Raw genomic sequence first — 21,774 nt, 5'->3', positions numbered from 1 at the left:
GGCTATTGTTCTCATAAAATAATTTTCATTCCCAGCTACGGGTATGCCACAAGCTTACAGAGAAACTAAAGAGAGAGGTTGTTCTGGGCTCAACTAGTCTTGATGATCCTCCACAGTTCATTACGGTAAAAGACTCTAGTTTTGAGTGATCTTTATGGCGGCTCAACTTTAAGTGTACTTTATCATAGATGTTAGAAGTGCATAGTTTAATCTATTATCTGTGGATTTCCTCATATATAATAATCCTGTCAAGAAACTGAAATCGTTCTTTTCTCCTTTGGGTTCTTTCTTTCTTTTTGGCTTGGGGGATGGGGTTTGGGTTGTTGATGAGATTTCTATTTAAGTTCAACCATACTTGTTTTGTATTTTTATTTTGTGTAACTAAACATATGATTATCACATGGAATTATTCTAATCTGTAGCTTACTCATTTGACTAGAACAGGTTGAAGCTTGTGGTTTATGATTAACAATCCCTCAATGGTGAAGGGAAAATAGGATCTTATGGCTAAGAACTATGCTACCTGAGTTTGGGTACAGGAGTGGGGTTTGGGTACATGTCAGATGTTTTGCTTCCCAAAATCTGAGGACGTAGGGATTTGACTGAAAAGGATCGCAACTATAGGTTTGAGCAGTTGGATACAACATTAATGAAAAATACATTAACACTAAACATAAGCACAATATCATAAGTTATCTATAATACTACATGGTTAATTGTAGGTAGAAAATATATTATTATATATTTTTTATTTTAATAAAATGCTCAGCATCATTTTTACTTTGATGTTACTGCTAATCGCATATGAGGAATCTACTTATAATAGGTTGTTTATTTTAATAAGGTGCTTAAGAAAATATTATACCACATTATTAGTTAGCTTTGATTGATTTAAAAATTTAAAATTGATTAATTTTGTTATAAAAATCTTCTAATACACTAGATGTTGATAAAATACAATTCATACTTAATTTCTTATCATGCGAAAATTTTGAATTTTTTCTGTTAATTGTTTTAATTTATGTCTAGATTTTTTAAGATATTAATTTTGATATTTATCTTTATATTTTTTTAATTATTTTTAACTTTGAATTCTATGTGATATTAATTGTTACATTTATCTTTACATTTTATCTATTATAATTAAAAAAAATTAAGAAAGAGATTAAGTATCTCTTCAATTACAAGATTTAGAAATTAGTTCAAATTACTTATTTGTTATTATAATTAATTTTATACTATTATCTGATATAATTAAAAAAATAAAGAGCTTAGTAGCAGAATAGCCATCTTTGATGCAATACAAATGTAATTTAAAAAAGAAAGAAAGAGATAAAGCAAAGATAAAGCATTGTTGTATCAATATAAGTGTATTTGACGTGGATCTCATACTCACACCCGTGGCCTGTTGTGTTGTCATGGGTATTTTAGCTGAAATTGACAAAGAAGGGAAGTGAAATAACTAAATACAATGGGGTATTAGATAATAGGTTTTAAAAATTTTCTTTTAAAGTTCAATTTTGTAAAGAACAGCAGAACAATGAGGTTGAGATGGTTAATAGGGCAAAAGTATTTTGTAGGATGATCAATAGGAAAATAGGGAGGAAGAAATATAAACTTATAAAAAAAATAAACCTGTGTAAGTATTACAATTAAACAAACATGCATTCCTCCTTGATATAATATTGATGTATTGTAGATAGGCTCTTTAAACAAGCTGCTTCAGTCTTAGAGGTGTTGTGTTGGGGATGCATCAAGTAGACAGGCTTTATTGTTATCTGTGATGAGCAGCTAAATTATAGGGTTTGAAGAGCCGAAAAATCGATATGGTAATGATCCATATTTCAGTGGAATCATGATGGAATTTCATAGAGCATCCACACAAAAGGGCTGTCATATGTAGCACATGATGGTTATGTAAAAGGAATCAGTTATGCATTCCAGAGGGATCCTTGTCTGAATAAATAAATTAGAGCTCCTTGGTAATGATATAGGTGGGCATTTTGGTGAGTGCAAAACAATGGCAGTGGTGACAGATTGTTATTAATGGCCAACATTGTACAAAAGATGTGGATAGATTGCCAACTTGGAAAAGGGAATTCACATATTATTGGTTTATGTACTCCATAACCAACTCCATAAGCTCCTTGTTTCATGTAAGCATGAATTTTGTTTTGGGGCTATTTTTGTTGCGGTGGATGATTTCTCCAAAATGGTGCATTTTACTCCTTGTTCTATAATTGTAGATGCTACACATTGCTTAATTATTCTTTAGAGAAGAAGTGGGGTTACATGACCTTCCAACTTCTATTGTTTCTTTCATAGAGATGCAAAGTTTATGAAACATTTTGGAGAACTTGGAACTCAATTAAAATATTCTAGCACGTCGTTGATAAACTGATGGATGAACTAAAGTAGTCAATCATAGCTTGGGTAACATATTAAGATGTCTTGTTCTAAACCATATGAAGATTTGGGACTATCATACATCAAGCAGACTTTGCCTATAATAATTTGATAGGTAGGTCTACAAAGAAGATGCCATTTGAACTGCCTTATGGTCTTAAACCTCCACCTGTGCTTGTCTTAGTACCACTACCACAAGAGGCCAGTGTAAATGAAGATGGGGTGGCTTTTGTTGAATACATAAGACCAATTCATGAATTTAGGGCTGCCATCAAGGTTAGCAATGAATTATATGCATTGTAGGTGAATTTACTGCAATTTCCTAAGAATTTAAAGATGGGGACATGGTACTAGTGTATTTGAAGCAAGAGTTTTGATGAAGTACTTATCACAAGCTCAAGTCACAGAAGTTTGGACCATGCAAGGTTCTATAGGAGGTTGTTCCAAAATGTGTACTTGAAAGAGTTGCCGCATGATTTGCCACTAGATTTGCAAATCACTCCAATCTTCAATGTCTTTGACTTATATTCATATAAAGGGTTTGATGGAGAAGACATTCCAACAATGTCCAAGTAGATTAACTTCCTAGAAGGCCATTAGATTTTATTGGAGATACTAGATGAAAGAGCTTGGATTGTCAAGGTAGAATTGAGAAATACTGGTCCTGTGATATGTGCTGAAATGACTAGTTTTCATTTTAGGGCATGGTTTTTCCTTATTGGGAGGAATTGATGCACGAGAAACGGAAAAGGTAATGCTGAGGCCAAATCACCCTAGTGCTATAAATATAGAATTGTTTTGCATTAGGAATTGAACCTAGATTAGATAAATAAAAATATACTTGTATATATAACTTGCCTATTTTGATTAGTCTTTTATTAGTTCTCTACTTTATTCTGATTAGACTTTTAGGCTATGTTTGGTTCCCGGAAAATTTGAGGGAAAATGCGAGGGAAAGAAAATACAAAGGAAAAGTAGAAGGAAAGAAAAAGTGAAGGAAAATAAAAAAATAGATTAAAAGTTAATAAATTATTTTTTTTTTGTTACTTCAAACTCATTTTATTTATTTTAACTCATCAATATAAAGATTAAATAATTTAAAAATACATAAGTTTTTAATTAATTTAATTATATTTGATTTCCTTTGATATTTTTTATAGGACAACCAAACATGAGAAAATAATTTTCCTTAGCATTTTTTTTCTTTCCTTTGTACTTTCCGGGAACCAAACATAACCTTAGTTTTCTACTTATATTAAATTTCCTGCTTTATTAGTTTATGTTTTGCTATCAGAAATATTGCTTTTCTCTTATATTTAGGTTAGGATTGACTCTATAAATTCCTAGGATTGTAGACAATTTTTCGTTTATTACTCATTCAATAAAGTTTTTTTATTATTCCAAGAGTATTTTTTTATTCCTTTCTTTGTCCTCTCTTCTCATTCCTTTCCACTGCTCAAAGTTCTCTGAATTTCCATATGTAAAAATCCAGAGGAGAAAAGCTTAAAGTATTATCAAATACCTCTGCCAGTGTGACAGAAATTGGGAATGTTATTATCTTTACAACTCAACTTATGCCAATAGTACTATTACCTTGAAGTTTTCCACATTTTCTTAGGGAATGATTCATGAGTTCCAAATTCAAGAGAAGAGGAAAAAAAAAAAAAAACAAATGAAAAAAAAAAGCCTGCAAAAATACTATTACTTTCAAAGACTATGAGGCGCATGCTGGAAGGGGCATGACCGGGTCTTCAGTTGTTTGACTGTGATGGAAGCTAAATGCGAATTGCTACATAAGGGCTATTGATGATGGTGGATCCCTGTGATGGCAATGCTGCAAGCATATTAATTTCAGTTTTCATTTGAGACCTTTAAATGCCAGATCACTGGACTGCTTGGACATGTGCAAGATATGCTACTGACTAAGCCACATTTACCCAATCAGTGGAAGCTTCTTTAATGCTGGTTTCCCATCTACTGATTTCAGGTGCATATGTAAGGAGCCTTGGAGATCGATCCTGATCCTGTTTCCTCAACCTATTGCCAACTGGTTTTGTTTAGTTTCTTAAGTTGCCCAACCTCCAATCCCGCCCCCTCTGCTTCCTCTCCTTCCTCTGGACTGGAATTTCCTTGAATATATATATCATTAAATTAATCAACAAATAAATAAGTAAATACATAATCATTGTAATGTTGCCAGTGATGTAGCGGTTCCGTGTAGTAAAAGAACAGTAGTATTGTACCAGTTACAGTGGCCAGCCAAATGCCATGTCTAATTGTGTCTTTGTTGATGTCAAATGCAGAAACTGAAGCTGCTGAGTTCACAAGAATTTTCATTGGATGATCTTCAGATTTAAATTTGGATGGATCTGGAAGCTGGAAACCGCTTATTCTCCAGTTTGCATACCAACATGTAAGCATAGGTCCCCATTTCCTTAGAATGTTTCCATTTTTTAACATTTGATGTAAAATGTTCATTATAGATACCATAAATTGTATTGGGCTTTGTTCAGAACAACTATGCAGAAGACAGGGTTGGGGCTTTAGTAGCAGCTCTGTCTATAGATGATGTGCTGAAGTGTAATTGATGATTCATATTGTAATTGATGTGCTGAAGTGTTGTCGCCCCAGAAATTAACAGTGTGTATAGTATTAATATTAATTGATACGAGAAACCAAATGAAGTCATTGACAAGGAAGCCCTGCATAATTTCTCCTGGCTTGTGTTTGTGTGGATGCTAAATTCCGTGTCTTTCCTTGTGAGGCTTATTGGGTTGGGTTCTATTTCTTCTATGAATCCAAAATGGGAATTTTCTTTTCCTTTATTATTTCTCTTTTTGTTTCCATTCCTTGGAATGTTCTGCATTAAGCGATTCTGATTTTCTAAAACAAGGAAAAATCTTTGGAAACTGTAATTTCTATGATTATTACCAAGGAATCAAGGGTTTATAGGAAAAGGAAACATGAAAGCTCGTTGATGTGGGTTCTGCATTTATAGAATGACTACAGTAGTGAGAACCTAATGTAAAATAAGTGAAATAGAATCTGTATTAGTATATAAAAATAATTTATTAACATTGGGTTGGGTTCTTGTATTTTCCATCATGTTTTCTTCGAATCAAACACAGCTTAAAAGTATTGAGTCAAAACGCGCTAGTTGGAATATGTGGAATGAAGATATGTACAGTCCATCCGCCATTAGTGTAGGAGTGCCGGGTCTACCTAAGGTTAGAGATGCAGCCTAAGCTTAGGCTTTCATTTTCATTTCCAGTTTCATTGTTGTTGCTTTTAAAGTCTAATCATGTGTGGTTAATTGCTACACAATGCATTATCGATCTCAGAAAATATTTTCCCTCCAGCACTCAGCATTGGAACAAACCTACAAAACCCCAAATCCTAATTTCAACACCAAAAAAAAAAAAAACAAATTCCTCAAAACCCTAAACCCAAATTGTTAAATAAAGCAGAATTTTATATTTTTCTTTTTGATTTCTCTATTCTTACATTGCTTCTGGTTTTTTATAACTCAAACTAAATTGATAGCTTCTTGATGTTAGAAAACCTCATCAGGTTGATTATGCTTCATTTTTCATATAATTTAGGAACTTTTCAATTTTCTATCAAATAAAATTCTTTTAAAATTGAGAAAATCGCATATCTAAGCTGATTTTAAAAAATATAAAATATAAAATATAAAATCTCGTTCTTAAAAAAAATGACACAAGAAAACATGTTACACGATGCATCATCAAAGATGACTATGAAATCTACTCTCCCTTCTACTCCTCTACTGCCAGCGCTCGGATTTTCAGAAGACAGAGATTTAAAATGGTAGATCGACAAGTGTAGGTGATGGAGATTTGAGGATTTTCTATCATTTCTATGCTTGCAAACTACGGACTCTCGAGTTTTAGGGAGTTTATGCGATTTTAGGGACTTTCAATTTCTCATATTTGGGGATTATTTTGGTTTCCTTCCCATTTAGTAATTGTCACCTCAGTTTTCAGAGCTAGTGTTAGCCTTTTGGACCCTTGACCCTAATTTTTTCAAGAAAAAAAGGTCTCATGGGTATGGACATTGCACCCATGAGGGCACTTGGAAGAGTAGCAAGGTGTTGGAGGTTTGGTGGACATTACTAAAAAGGTACGAGTGTTGAGAAAAGGCAACACTAGGGGTTGGCACAAGCCATGCAGCGCACGCTTGCGGGCACCATCCTGTGCACGCCCGCGAGCTTGTGCACATATGACCTCATGCCCCTGCATGTAGTATCTTGTGCCCACTACCATATACGGCCCGACGCTCCTGCGTGCAGCATCCCATGCCTGCGTGGGCACATAGCCTCGCACCCCCCGTGCCCAGGCACACCTGGCCCCGTGCCCGATGGGGCAGCAAGATACATTATTGACTTACCCCGGATGGCTAATGCATTGCACATGGGCGCAATGCTATGGCATGATGCTACACCAAGAAGGATCTTGAACATGAGCATGGGTTATTGCAGCAACACGGAAGGTCTCCTACGCATGCTAGCACTGGGGCACAATGCCCTGTGCACACGGATGCAAGCTATGGGCGTAATGCCATAGCTTATCACTACAAACAAGAGAAACTTGGGGATGGCATGGGAAGCCACAACAATGATCAGACTGATATAGACATGGTGGTGCATGGCTTAATCAAGTAAGGCATGGGAGGGCCTTGCAAACGTCTGGTTCATTAGGTGTGGACAGCAACACCTTGGTGTCATGAGTGCCTAGACATGACACAAAGATGGGATGGGCATCAATGCGTCGGTGCACACTGAGACATCAGATAGAGATAACTAAACACACAAAGCATGACCAAAGATAAGATGATTGACATAGGCTACGAGGCATGCACACATGGTGTTTAATGAGAGCTAGACTCACATACAAAGGCCAAAGACCAAACTGACATGGGCTTGGCTTGCAACATCGGATTGGACATGACCTTGGGTCGATTGATCAGAGAAGGGTATGGATGACTAAGTTGCATGAGGCGGTTGCAAAGGCACTTGTTCGCACAAGGAGGCATGATCTGGCTTGGCATGAACATCAAATAGCTCTGGTTGCATGCAAGTGTGAAGTAACACCACGGTTGGGAATGGGTGTCTTCAGTTGGGTGGTTATGGCAGGTTGCATAACCACCACTCAGGCTCCTACTTTAAATTCAAAATTCAAATGAGGAAGGCTCATCTATAAAAGCTTATGCAAGACAAAGAAATCAAGGGTGAGTAATCCGGAGAGAAAGAAAACAGCATCATTCTCTTATAGGAGTTTTTGGGTTCTCTGACAGAAACAAAATAGGTTCATATCTTTAAGACAATTTAAAAACTTTTTCTCCTCCTTCAAAGCAATTATGCAAATTTTGCAGACGTTAGGGCCATTATTAGCGGGCTTTTTTAACTTTTGCGGCAATTTTAAAAAATTATAATTAAAAAATGGTAGTTTTGAAAATATTGACAGATTTACGACAGTTTTGGCCACGTGGAAGGTGTCTTTTGAAGAGACACCTTCCACAATTTTCAAAATCATGAAAGAATTGAATTTAAGCTAAAGGTGTCTCTTGAAGAGACACCTTCTACAATTCCAGAAAATTTGATTTATATTAAAGGTGTCTTTTGAAAAAACACTTTCGACGTGGCAAAAAATCCAATATGCATTAAAGGTGTCTTTTGAAGAGACACTTTCCACGTGGCAAAAAATTCAATATTCATTAAAGGTGTCTCTTGAAGAGACACTTTCCACAATTTGAAAATTTTGAATGTCTTATAAATTTGATTTTAAAGCTAAAGATGTCTCTTGAAGAGACACCTTCTACAATTCCTAAAAATTTTAATTTATACCAAAAGTGTCTCTTGAAGAGACACCTTCTAGAATTCCAAAAAATTATATTTATACTAAATATGTCTCTTGGAAAGACACTTTACACAATTCCACAAAATCCAATATGTATTTTATTTGTGGAAATGATTTTAAAGCTAAAGATGTCTCTCTTTAATGTATGAAAATTGTGGAAAGTGTCTCTTGAAGAGACACTTTCAGTATAAACCCAATTTTTTTAAAATAATAGAAGGTGTCTCTTGAAGAGACACCTTCAATATAATTCCATTTTTTGGGAATTGTGAAATGTGTCTCTTGATACCTTCCGCAATTTTAAAAATATTGAGTTTATACTGAAAGTGCTTGTTCAAAAGACACTTTCCACAATTTCCATTCAAACAGTGGAAAATTTTGAATTTATGCTGACACCTTCCATAATCACAAAAAACTGAAATTATATTCGGACGCCTTTCATCATTTTTAAAAAATTGGGTTTATACCGAAAGTGTCTCTTCAAGAGACACTTTCAACAATTTTTCAGTGAAAAAAAAGATAGTATTTTTTATTTTTTATTTTAACAAATAAAAAGTGAAGAATCTCCTTGAATTTAAATTTGAATTTCAATTTCAATTTTAATTATTGCAGGTACTAATCTAATCAGGTTATTATTTTTTTATTTTGTTGCAACCCCCGTTTCATTCCCAAGTTTTTGCAATCCCCGTTTGATTCCTAAGAAAATCCATCCCCCATTTGCTTTCCGGGAAAGTCCATGCAAAACCCCTTAAAAAAACAAACAAAAAAATGTTTTTTTTTTGCTCCATGCTTTTTGGATCTGTCCAGGGGTCTCTTTGCTTTTGTGCCATTGGATTTAAATTTCACAAACCCTCCACGATTTTTGAGCCACGCTGAAAAACACAACCTTTCCCCTCAAATCATGATCACAAAGCTTTTCCCTCAAATCATGATCAGATTACGCTGAAAAAATTGGACAGATACCCTGTGCGCGGGCTGGACTGGTAGGAAATATTGGGAAATTTTTTTTTTTTCAACTTTCCCACACTTTCTTGGCAACCAAACAGAATCACAACAAGCCGAACCACAAAAAAATTAAAACTTTCTCCATTATTTTTAGTCTACTCGGTTTCATTGTAAAAAAAAACAAAAACTTTATTTTTTTTACAACTTTCCCACACTTTCTCGGTGACCAAACACAACCACACCACCAAATATAACCACAAAACTTACAGAAAACACCGGGGGCAATGGTTTCTCAGATCTGCACTTCACTTCCCTCCTATTGGTGTTGAGGCAAGGATCTCCACCACATGATCAACGTGCGGGATAGTGGGTTTTCGGGCAGAAGAGGTTTGATGCAGAGAAGAAAAATGGGAAGGGAAGAGAAGAAAAACGGGAAGGGAAATGAAAAGGGGGAATGAGTTTTTATATCTCATCCGACGTGTTATCCTACGTGTTCAAAAGTGCCGTAGAATTGGAATTATTTTCCAAACTATGGTATTTTAAATATTATTTTTTTTAAAAGCAGTATATTTATCAAGAATCCCCAAGATAGTTGGGGTTACTTATTATTCTCTACTCAAGAGGGTTGTTGGATGATTTCCGAATGAGCCTGCCAGGTTGTCTTCAAGAAGACACGGATTCTTGATAAATATAATGTTATTAAAAAAAATAATATTTAAAATACCATAGTTTGGAAAATAATTCCAAATCTACGGCACTTTTGAACACGTAGGATAACACGTAGGATGAGATATGAAAACCCATTCCCCCTTTTCATTTCCCTTCCCGTTTTCTTCTCTGCATCAAAACTCCTCTGCCCGAAAACCCATTATCCCGCACGCTGATCATGGGGTGGAGATCCTTGCCTCAACACCAATAGGAAGGAAGTGAAGTGTAGATCTGAGAAACCATTGCCCCCGGTGTTTTCTGTAAGTTTTGTGGTTATATTTGGTGGTGTGGTTGTGTTTGGTCACCGAGAAAGTGTGGGAAAGTTGTAAAAAAAATAAAGTTTTTGTTTTTTTTTACAATGAAACTGAGTAGACTAAAAATAATGGAGAAAGTTTTAATTTTTTTTGTGGTTCGGCTTGTTGTGATTCTGTTTGGTTGTCAAGAAAGTGTGGGAAAGTTGAAAAAAAAAATTCCCAATATTTCCTACCAGTCCAGCCTACGCACAGGGTATCTGCCCAATTTTTTTTTATAAAAAAACATAAGCTATTTGGTAATCTGATCATGATTTGAGGGGAAAGGTGATCATGATTTGAGGGAAAAGGTTGTGTTTTTCAGCGTGGCTCAAAAATCGTGGATTTAGGGTTTGTGAAATTTAAATCCAATGGCACAAAAGCAAAGAGACCCCTGGACAGATCCAGAAAGAACGGAGCAAAAAAAAAAAAGCCTTTTTTTGTTTGTTTTTTTAGGGGGTTTTGCATGGACTTTCTCGGAAATCAAAGGAGGATGAATTTTCCCGGAAAGCAAATGGGGGATGGATTTTCTTGGGAATCAAACGGGGATTGCAAAAACTTGGGAATCAAATGGGGGTTGCAACAAAATAAAAAAATAATAACCTGATTAGATTAGTACCTGCAATAATTGAAATTGAAATTGAAATTTAAATTTAAATTCAAGGAGATTCTTCACTTTTTATTTGTTAAAATAAAAAATAAAAAATACTATCCTTTTTTTTTGTTAAAATTAAAAACAAATAAGAAATATTTTTATTTGTTTCATTGCTCTCAACTATTGCAAGAAGGTATGTTGATCTTTAATAGGCAATCCACATACATCAGTTGAAGAAATTCCCTTTTCAAAATTCGAAATTTTCACTGAAAATTTGTTGAAAGTGTCTCTTGAAGAGACACTTTCAGTATAAACCCATTTTTAAAAAAATTATGAAAGGCGTCCGAATATAATTCCATTTTTTTTTAATTATGGAAGGTGTCTCTTCAAGAGACACCTTCAGTATAAATTCAAAATTTTCCACTGTTTGAATGGAAATTGTGGAAAGTGTCTTTTGAACAAGCACTTTCAGTATAAACTCAATATTTTTAAAATTGTGGAAGGTATCAAGAGACACATTTCACAATTCCCAAAAAATGGAATTATATTGAAGGTGTCTCTTGAAGAGACACCTTCTATTATTTTTTTAAAAATGGGTTTATACTGAGACACTTTCCACAATTTTCATACATTAAAGAAAGACATCTTTAGCTTTAAAATCATTTCCACAAATAAAATACATATTGGATTTTGTGGAATTGTGTAAAGTGTCTTTCCAAGAGACACATTTAATATAAATCTAATTTTTTGGAATTCTAGAAGGTGTCTCTTTAAGAGACATCTTTAGCTTTAAAATCAAATTCATAAGACATTTAAATTTGTCAAATTGTGGAAAGTGTCTCTTCAAGAGACACCTTTAATGCATATTGGATTTTTTGCCACGTCGAAAGTGTCTCTGCAAGAGACACCTTTAATGTATATTGGATTTTTTGCCACGTGGAAAGTGTTTTTTCAAGAGACACCTTTAATATAAATCAAATTTTCTGAAATTGTAGAAGGTGTTTCTTCAAGAGACACCTTTAATTTAAATTCAATTCTTTCATGATTTTGAAAATTGTGGAAGGTGTCTCTTCAAAAGACACCTTCCACGTGGCCAAAACTGCCGTAAATCTATCAATATTTTCAAAACTATCATTTTTTAATTATAATTTTTTAAAATTGCCGCAAAAGTTAAAAAAGCCCCATTATTAGCCCTATCTACACCTTAACATAATTGTCCGTATACTTTTTCAATTTTTTTTCACAAAGAAAGAGATATTTTTGGCAAGTACTACGATGGAGTGCATTCGAGAGAGACTTAAAAAGAGGATAAGATGGGACTTGAGAAGCAAAAGCTCAACAACATAAGATCACACAGCCTTGGATGTTGGAACTGAAACCAAATAAAAGTTTCAGAATTTTAGCCTATGTTTGGTTCTCCTCGGAAAATGTGGGGCAAACAAAAAATAAAAATGAAAAGTGGAGGGAAAGAAAAAATGAATAAAAATAAAAAATAAATTGAAATTAAATTAATAAATTATTTTTATATGTTTTTAAAAATTTATTTCACTTAATTAAGACAAAATAATTTTTAAATGTATAAATTTTTAATTAATTTAAATTATATTTAATATTTTTTTTAAAAAAATTATAGTGAAATTAAATATGAGAAAACTATTTTTTAAAAAAATATTTTTTAGGAACTAAATATAACTTTAAATATTTTTAGGAAAAAAAAGGAGTAAGAGAAAGAAAAATAAAATAAACCTATTTGATAGTAAAATAAAAGAAATGTAAATATTTATCTCGGAGATTGACATTCAAGAATAAAATAAAGTATTATGATCTCCGCCAACCTGTCCCATGTGACATGTCCAATTCGAACCTATCTTTTGAGAAGTCGGTACTTACAAATTCGGAAATTCCACTTCATTGTCCTTTCTCAATGAATTGGGTTTCACCTAAGAAATAAGAACAAAAGGGAAATCATTCCCACAAATAAGCACAGGCAATTAGGAAAAGGACATTAACTACTCTTAGCTCAAGCCCCACATGCTAATATCTATTTAATTTGCATTATTCATTTCCAAGTCTATCAACCATCATACCATTTCACCCGACCTAAGTCTTCAAATTTCATCCTCATCTCCAATTACGATGACAGATAAGACAAAAAATAAAAACATCTGTACGATGGGACAGGGTATGACACTAGGGATGGCAATGGGGCGGGTCATTTCGGGTACCCGCCCCGCCCCATCCCGATTATATATAAAATTAAAATTAAATTAAAAGTTAATTTAAAATTTAAAATTAATTTAATTTAATTTTATTTTATTATTTTTAATATATAGATAATAATAAATTATTTTTAATAAAATAAGTTATAAAAATATAATAATTTAATTATTTATAAAATATATTTATTTTAATATAATTAAAAATTTTAAAGTAATTTAAAAAAAATTAAAATTAAAATTAAATAAAAAGTTAAACGGGCGGGGTATGGGAATGTAGCATACCCGCCCGCCCCGCCCCGGCCCGTTTAATTTTTTAAATGGGATGGGGATGGGAATTCCTTTAAATAAACGGGGCGGGGTTGGGAGGGGGGCGCCCCGCCCCGAACCCGCCCCGTTGCCATCCCTATATGACACGTTACAATCCATGGTGCCGCCATGCGTAACCTTAATCTCTTTTTCCTTATCTTCCTCTATTCTCATTCTATTTTTTTCGGTCTCTTTAACTTAAACCATCTCAGTGTCGGCTGCTTTGATTCTTCCCGGAACTTCTTGTAAATGTCCCCTTGTAGAACTTTCTAGTCCGAATCACTAGTATGAGCGATACAAGTGAACCTAAAAATGTGGTCCCTGTGATTATAATTAAGGCCAATTTGAAGCACTCTACCGCTGAGCAGTTCAGATCCCCCGAGCTGCCATTTTCTTTTCTGCCTCTTTATCTTATAGACATCCGGCCACCAGCACAGTGTGTAAATAGGAACCCACTGGGCTAGCCACTGCGCCAAAATTGTACAATGTGGAGTAGAATTTAAGGCCAAAAATTTCAGAAATGATTGCCGTAAAGTATTGGCCATTGAGCACCGAAGCAAAAGCCGATAATTATTGATGCTACGTAGAGACCATCCTTGATGTTGAAGGCGATGAGGAGATGACCAACACATGAGAGGAGGAGGAGGACGAGTGTGAGTATCAAAGGGCGGGGAACTTGTACTTGTCTAAGACGATCTCCGATCCAAAGCCTGCAGTAACTCTTCCAAGATAGTTCCATGTGCTAACCAGCGATATCAAAGTACTCATGCTTTTCTGGGGGTACCCCAGTGAAGCTCCAACCTGTCCCAAGTTGTCTACGACCCTTAAAGACCCTCCAATACCTCAAATTGTGGCAAAGAATAGAATAAACATGTCTATGGTGAAAAGGGCTTGAAGTATGGTGTAGTCCTCTCCTTTGTCCGGTGGCCTGAACACGTTGGAGAAGCAAGAAACTTCCTTCTGTGAACTTGGTTGTTCGGTGAGCGAACTTGTTGAGGCTGCTGATTCAGGCGGTAGTGAAGATGAAGAAGTCTCAGTGTTCAACTTATCAGTGATGGTTGTCAACTCTGAAGTCTCACTCAGGGACTGTTGCTTGATCTTCCAAAGCTTCAATTCCTCTTGTATAACAACCGCAAATGGTAGAAAGAGAAAGAGAAAGAGAATGACTACAGCGGCTCTTCCGCCGTACTCACTCTGAGAAAAAGTGGGTTGCTTCTCAACTATAATTATAATCATGAGAAACCCAGCAAGGCCAACAGAGATGTAGAGAAACTTGTAGAAGACCTTGAGCTCGTTCTCCTGTCGAGTCACCTTCATGACTCGGATGGTCCGAATAAATGCAAAAGATATTGCGGCAGGTAGCCAACCTATGAGCAAAATAAGAACCTTTGTGTCATCTCTATAGAAGGCATGATATAGCTGTGTGATGATTGCACCACTCAGCCCAACATAACCCTTCAATATCCCCAACACCACGCCTCGGCTCTCCGGGAAGTTCTTAACTCAGGTCACCAGCGATCCGGTGTTGGTAAAAGCCTGGGAATTTGCACCGATGCATATGTAGAGACACATGTGCCATACTTGGGGCTTGGCTATTCTCTGAGTCACGCCAAGCCATATCATAAAGTAGTAAAAAAAAAATTCAGGACTGCGCCAACTGATAGCACAACCCATGGGAGCGTAATCTCGTTTATGAGCCCTGAAGGATCCCATCGTTTGCTCCCAAGTCCTTGAAAAAGCTGAGTAAATTCAGGGTGGTTTGATCATATCCTAGAACGGATTTGAGTGTGCTTGAGTAGAGACCGAACATGCAGGTTGTACCGGCGGCCGACATTATCAGAAATGATGCTAATACCACTGACCACCGGCCAGTGATTACTTGGAGGGATAGGCTCCTCGTGTCAGCCCAACCACCCCCTCCGGCAGCAATTCCAGCAACCACCCTCTGGTGGAATACTACACTTCTGACATGTTTGTGTCAATATATTTTGTACGTACTGCGGGTAGTACACTAAATTTATATACACTGATTCAAGAGAGAACAAATTAAGATTGGTAGAATTACGCAATAGGGTGAGCTGGAATAATTACTCCAAAGGTGGCCTCTTCTTATCATTCTCGGAAGGACACCGGAATAATCACGGGAAAGGTGTGTAAGTTATTCATGTCTTCTCCATTAACACCAAAACACACATACAGAATATATTCATCAAGGAGTCTTTAGATAGGAACCAACCTGAAGCTTTTGATGAAGACGGTATGGATCTTCTAAGGCTGATGGAGGGCACCACCTTTCTCTGATTCTCTCAGGCAATGGGAGCGGGAGAGAGAGTGGTTATGTTCTTTCAAAAGGATGTGATGTCCCAAAAGACACAAGCCGAAACCCTTTTATACCTTCCTGCCTTAGGGACCATACCCATTAGTTATTGGGCCTCACGGGCCTTAGGCCCATCATCTAAAGCCCGTGATTGCATTGGACTCTACACATAAGGTGACCCATACTCTTAAAACGAACATTAAATCAAATGTCTATAATTCGAATAGCTTAATCATGAATCATTGATTAAGAATGTGTGAGTCCATATCTTAACAAGGTGGTCTCTTCATCATCATTCTTGGGGGAGGAAAATAATAAATTTAAATACCAAAATTGTACTTCAACTAAAACTTAAACTTTTAAAATTCAAATAATTTAAAACACCTCACTTGATTTATTAAAACATTTATTATGTGTAGGCACTATATTTATTATAATTATTGATATTCAAATTTTAAATTAAAATTTTAGGTTAAACCTTTACAATTATTATATATATAAAACAAAAATACTTCTAAAAAATATTTCCAAAATATCATTTATTGTTTTTTTTTTTACATTTTTATTCTAATTTTTAATTTTATTAAGAAAAAAAGTTTTATAATTATATAATAAAAATGATGATTTTTTCATATATATATATATATATATATATTAATTTTAAATTGATAAATTATGTTTTTGTGTTAAATTCAAGGAAAATAAAATGTTTAATTTTTTATTCAAATTATCTAAAAAGAATAAGAAAATAATGGAGAATGTTTAATCATTTTTTTATTTTTTTAAAATAAAATAATTTTTATAAATTTATATGATTTTTTTTCCTTTGCATAATGTTTTTTTAAAAAAATTTCATATATAATTTGTTTTCTCTAAATGCATCGAGGGGATGATATTAATACATTTGATATGTTGAATATTAATGAGGTATAAAGAATGATCTTTAAGATTATTATTTTTATCATAAAATATAGGTACAACAAAAATATGTTATAATTAGGAAAATTTTGAATTTTTTATTTATTTATAAAAATGATAATTTTGTATGATCATATCATATCTCATAACATACTTATATATAATAATATCTGAAACCAAATGAAATATTAATTTGAATTCACGAGACTTATAGTTATATATATATATATATACAAAAATTATTATTAAATTTCATTGCATTGGATGAATGTTGTTAATATATTGATACGATATGTTAATACTAATAGGGTATGAATAAACATTTTTAGAATTATTACTTTTGTAATGAAATATAGGTACAACATAAATGCATTGTACTTATAATACAAATATATTATCATTATAATATATTACAACATAATTTAATTTATTTTTGTTTAATTTTTTCACTTGCTATATTACCCAGTGAATAATTGTGAGTTATTCCATTTAATAGTTGTGTTAACGTCAATTGAATATTTATATATTATTCAATTGATGAATGCTCATAAAAAATCATTATTCATTCTATTATGGTAACAAAGTTTTTAATTGTATTTTTCATATAGAAAACGATATAATAACATTAGGATATGATTTTTATTTATGAGATATTAAAAATTATTATTATTACAAGGTTCTTTAAAAAATCTCAATTTTTTTAAAAAAAATTTCAAATTTTTTAACAGTCACTTAATTGTTCACAAGTGAATAGAAACTTTTTCGGACTTGAGAAATGTATTATTGATTATTTATACTTATTATTATATATGGGTCACATCATTGATAATCTCAAATTTATTTATAAATAATATAAAAAATATATTTAAGGTAAAATTATCCACTAAAGATCTTTGAGATGAGTGAATCTTCTTATAATTATTTCATCCAGCCGACTCTATTAGGTATTTCTCCCTTATGGGTTGTTGACTTAGCTGTTCATATAAGGGAAAATGGGTTGAAGGGATCAGAGAGATAGGGTAGATGGTTGAAATTTGAGGCACACATGGAAGGTTAGGATTTTAATGGGTCCTGCAATAATTGTTGGCAATTACAGAGAAGATAAACTCATTTGAGTCGTATCCATTTCAGATAAGGCACATTCTAAACCAATGAAAATGGATCAAAAAAATAAAAGAAAAAGTTACCAAAAACAAAATCGTATTAAAAAAGGTAAAAGGAAAAAAATCAAAACAAATTATTGAAAAATGTTCTTTCCTTAAACTTTCTGTGCCTTTCTTTTTTGAGAAAATGATATTTAATATTTTCTTCCCTCTTTTTTCTTTATTTGATTTTTAGAAAGTAAAATTTTCCTTATATTTTCTTTTTGGAAGATTTAAGAAAATAATTTTTTTTAAAAAAATAAAGAAAAAATTGGAAATTTGAAGGACAAAACTATTAAATTAGCAAAAAATAATAATAATAATTTCCCCCAAATTTTATCCACGTCTTTTTTAAGGAAAATGGTTAGAAAAAAGTCTCTTAACATTTTTCTTTTTTCTTTTTTTAATGTTGTTTTCTTTTTTAGCTTTTTCATAGAATTCAAACAAAAGAATAATTTGCATCACAGTTTATAAGCTATGTAGGAATAATTTGCTCATGATTGTTTAAATTCCAGAACAAAAAAATTAATTGACAAATTTTTTCATGCATTTTGTTTGGGAGTACGTGAAAGTTTCAAATGTAAAGTATTTTTCATCTTTGATTAAAAATCATCTTGTAAATCTAAAAATAAATTAAATTAAAAAGCTGAAGTTTTATAAGAATTAGTAAATCAAAGTTTGAAAATTTTGTTTAAGAATTATGAAATTCTGGTCTCATCTTTTAAAGCAAACTCTCCTTTTTCATTGGAAATGGATAAGAAGTTTTTGTAAGTTTTTACTCCTTTCCTTTTATATTTTCTATCCATTTTCTTTGGGTTAAATTTAGACTAAAAATTATTTGAAATGGATAAGATTTTTAAGAGCTGATCTCCGGTAAACATGCCTACAGTTATTGCGTATGTGATACACCAGCTTTCCATGTGTGCCTCAAAATGCAACCATTTTTCTATTACAAGACGACAGCTTCTTCTCTCTCTTACTCACAAAATCGTGTATATAAATTGACAATATATTCTAACACAAACTTGTTACAAGTGTAGTATTCCACCAGAGAAAATGGTGGTTGCCGGAAATGCTGCCGGAGGGGGTGGTTGGGCTGATACGAGGAGCCTATCCGTCCATGTCATCACCGGTCGGTGGTTCATGGTGTTTGCATCATTCTGATCATGTCGGCCGCCGGTGCAACCTACATGTTCGGTCTCTACTCAAGCACACTCAAATCCGTTCTGGGATATGATCAAACCACCCTGAATTTGCTCAGCTTTTTCAAGGACTTGGGAGCAAACGTTGGGGTCCTTTCAGGCCTCATCAACGAGGTCACGCCCCCATGGGTTGTCCTATCAATAGGAGCAGCAATGAATTTTTTTGGCTACTTCATGATATGGCTTGCCGTCTCTCACAAAATAGCCAAGCCCCAGGTGTGGCACATGTGTCTCTACATATGCATCGGTGCAAATTCCCAGGCCTTCGCTAACACCGGATCTCTGGTGACCTGCGTTAAGAACTTCCCGGAGAGCCGAGGCGTGGTGTTGGGGATACTGAAGGGGTATGTTGGGCTGAGTGGTGCAATCATCACACAGCTCTACCATGCCTTCTATGGCAATGACACCAAGGCTCTTATTTTGCTCATAGGTTGGCTGCCTGCTGCTATATCTTTTGCATTTCTTCGGACCATTCGAATCATGAAGGTGATTCGACAGGAGAACGAGCGCAAAGTTTTCTACAAGTTTCTTTACATCTCTCTTGGCCTCGCCGGGTTTCTCATGATTATAATTATAGTTGAGAAACAGATGACTTTTTCTCAGAGTGGGTACTGGGGAAGCGCCGCTCTAGTTCTTCTCTTGCTCTTTCTCCGCTCGCTGTTGTTATTCAAGAGGAATTCAAGCTCTGGAAGATCAGGCAACAGGCCCTGAGTGAGCCTCCACTGTTGAAAATCATCGCCGAGAATTTGAACACTGAGACTTCTTCATCTTCACTACCGCCTGAATCAGCAGCTGCAACAAGTTCTCTCCCCGAACAACTAAGCTCACAGAAGGAAGTTTTGCTTCTCCAACGTGTTCAGGCCACCGGACAGAGGAGGACTACACCATACTTCAAGCCCTTTTCAGCATAGACATGTTTGTTCTATTCTTCACTACAATTTGTGGTGTTGGAGGGACTTTAACAGCCATAGACAACTTGGGACAGATTGGGAGTTCACTGGGTACCCCATAAAAGCTTGAACACTTTCATATGCTGGTTAGCATATGGAACTATCTTGGAAGAGTAACTGCAGGCTTTGGATCGGAGATCGTCTTAGACAAGTACAAATTCCCCCGCCCTTTGATGCTCACATCCTCCTCCTCTCATGTGTTGGTCATCTCCTCATCGCCTTCAACATCAAGAATGGTCTCTACTTGCATCAATAATTATCGGGTTTTGCTTCGGTGCTCAATGGCCAATACTTTACGCAGTCATATCTGAATTTTTGGCCTCAAATACTACTCCACGTTGTACAATTTTGGCGCAGTGCTAGCCCAATCGGTTCCTATTTATTCATGTGATGGTGGCCATATCTCTATGATAAAGAGGGAAAAAGACAAATGGCAGCCCTGGGATTGAAAGGAAGCCTGGTGAGGACTTGGACTGCACAGGCGTAGAGTGCTTCAAATTGTCCTTCATTATAATCACAGCGGCCACACTTTTCGGTTCACTTGTATCGCTCATACTAGTGCTTCGGCCAGAAAGTTCTACAAGGGTGACATTTACAAGAAGTTCCGGGAACAAGCCAAAGCAGCCGAGACTGAGATGGCCCGGCCGGGAATGAGGCTGCCCCATCGCTGGCAAAAGGTTAGGCTGTCGCAGCAGCAATTATGGTTAAGTTAAAAAGACTCAGAAAAAATAGAATGACAGTAGAGGAAGATAAGGCAAAAAAGAAGAGATACAGGACATGGCACCTTGGATTGTAATGTTAAACCCTCCCCGTCAGATAAAATCTTACAGATGCCTTTATTTTGCATTTTATATGTCATTGAATTTGAGAAGATGAAATTTGATAACTTTACATTGGGTGAAATGGATATTATGGTTGATAGACTTGGAAATGACTAATGCAAAATTTAGTATCATGTGGGGCTTGAGCTGAAAGTAGTTAAGATGTTCTTTTCCCCAACTTTATATAGTTCCAAATTCCATATGCATATCTATGGGAATGGTTTCCTTTTTCTTCTTACTTCTTATGTGAAACCAAATTCGAACAATTAACAAAGTGGAATTTGCATGGAGGAGAGGAGTTAGGGTCGACTTCTCACATTTAGGCTCCGACTGACTGGTCACTTGGGACAAGTTGGGTTAGGATTTGTCTGCCGGACGGAGGGGGCTTCTTCTGGTCAAATAGAGGGCATCAGCGGTTAAATGAAATTTGAACTTTATTGATAATAAGGAAAATGTTAAGGCAATAAGATGAGATCCATTAAATCAAAAATATGGATTGTGAAATATGTACGATGAAATTTAGGTCATTGAATGATAATATAAATAAATAAGATTAAAGTATATAAATACAAATAAATAAATTAGGTTACAAATCATAAAATTTCAAATTATATATGTGACAACACCTTATTAGTGATATGTTTTTATGTACCAATTAATAAAAATTAGTTTGTTTTTGTAGATAGACTAAAGAAAAAAAAATCATTAATAATTAAATTTTATTTGAAAACAAACATGATAATTACTATTATTGTAGTATCAATTTGGTTTTTTCCTTTTTCACTTTCCATTTTTCCTCAAAAATATTTGAAACTCTAATTTTTTTTTTTGTAATATTTTTTATTTTTGGGTTTTGGTTCCAACTTCCAACTTCCAAGATGGTGTACTCATAGGGATTTTTCTCAATAGTACGGTAAATTAAAAAAGTTATGCTTAAATTACTATAATAGAAGAAGTTATTACAAATATACGGTAGTTTTTGCCACATAGGAGAGAGGATTTGCCACTTAGGAGAGAGGAGAGAGGAGAGAGGGTTAACGGATAAATTTTTTTTAAAACCAAAATCATATTTTCAAAAG

At 34.4% G+C, this 21,774-nt stretch overlaps 1 protein-coding gene and 2 pseudogenes across 3 annotated transcripts in view; 2 read left to right on the top strand and 1 right to left on the bottom strand.

Annotated features, from left to right (window-relative positions):
- LOC117927831 (SNARE-interacting protein KEULE-like) overlaps positions 1-5,122 on the top strand; it is a 64,595-nt gene extending 59,473 nt beyond the window's left edge. For 2 of the 3 annotated variants that reach the window (XM_034847521.1, XM_034847522.1), the window contains exons 20-21: positions 36-125; positions 4,710-5,122. In XM_034847521.1, the coding sequence (XP_034703412.1) occupies positions 36-125; positions 4,710-4,763 (144 nt within the window). In that variant the 3' untranslated portion in view covers positions 4,764-5,122. The remainder of the gene's footprint in view (positions 1-35; positions 126-4,709) is intronic. The other variant, XR_004653409.1, reaches the window with a different exon arrangement.
- Positions 5,123-13,543: 8,421 nt separating this feature from the next.
- On the bottom strand, positions 13,544-15,765 carry LOC117928433 (annotated as a pseudogene).
- Positions 15,766-18,778: 3,013 nt separating this feature from the next.
- LOC117928432 lies at positions 18,779-20,587 on the top strand (annotated as a pseudogene).
- Positions 20,588-21,774: the final 1,187 nt, after the last annotated feature.

Source organism: Vitis riparia, chromosome 13 (genome assembly GCF_004353265.1).
Source record: "Vitis riparia cultivar Riparia Gloire de Montpellier isolate 1030 chromosome 13, EGFV_Vit.rip_1.0, whole genome shotgun sequence".
Lineage (NCBI taxonomy): Eukaryota > Viridiplantae > Streptophyta > Magnoliopsida > Vitales > Vitaceae > Vitis > Vitis riparia.
This window is presented reverse-complemented; position numbering and strand designations above follow the sequence as displayed.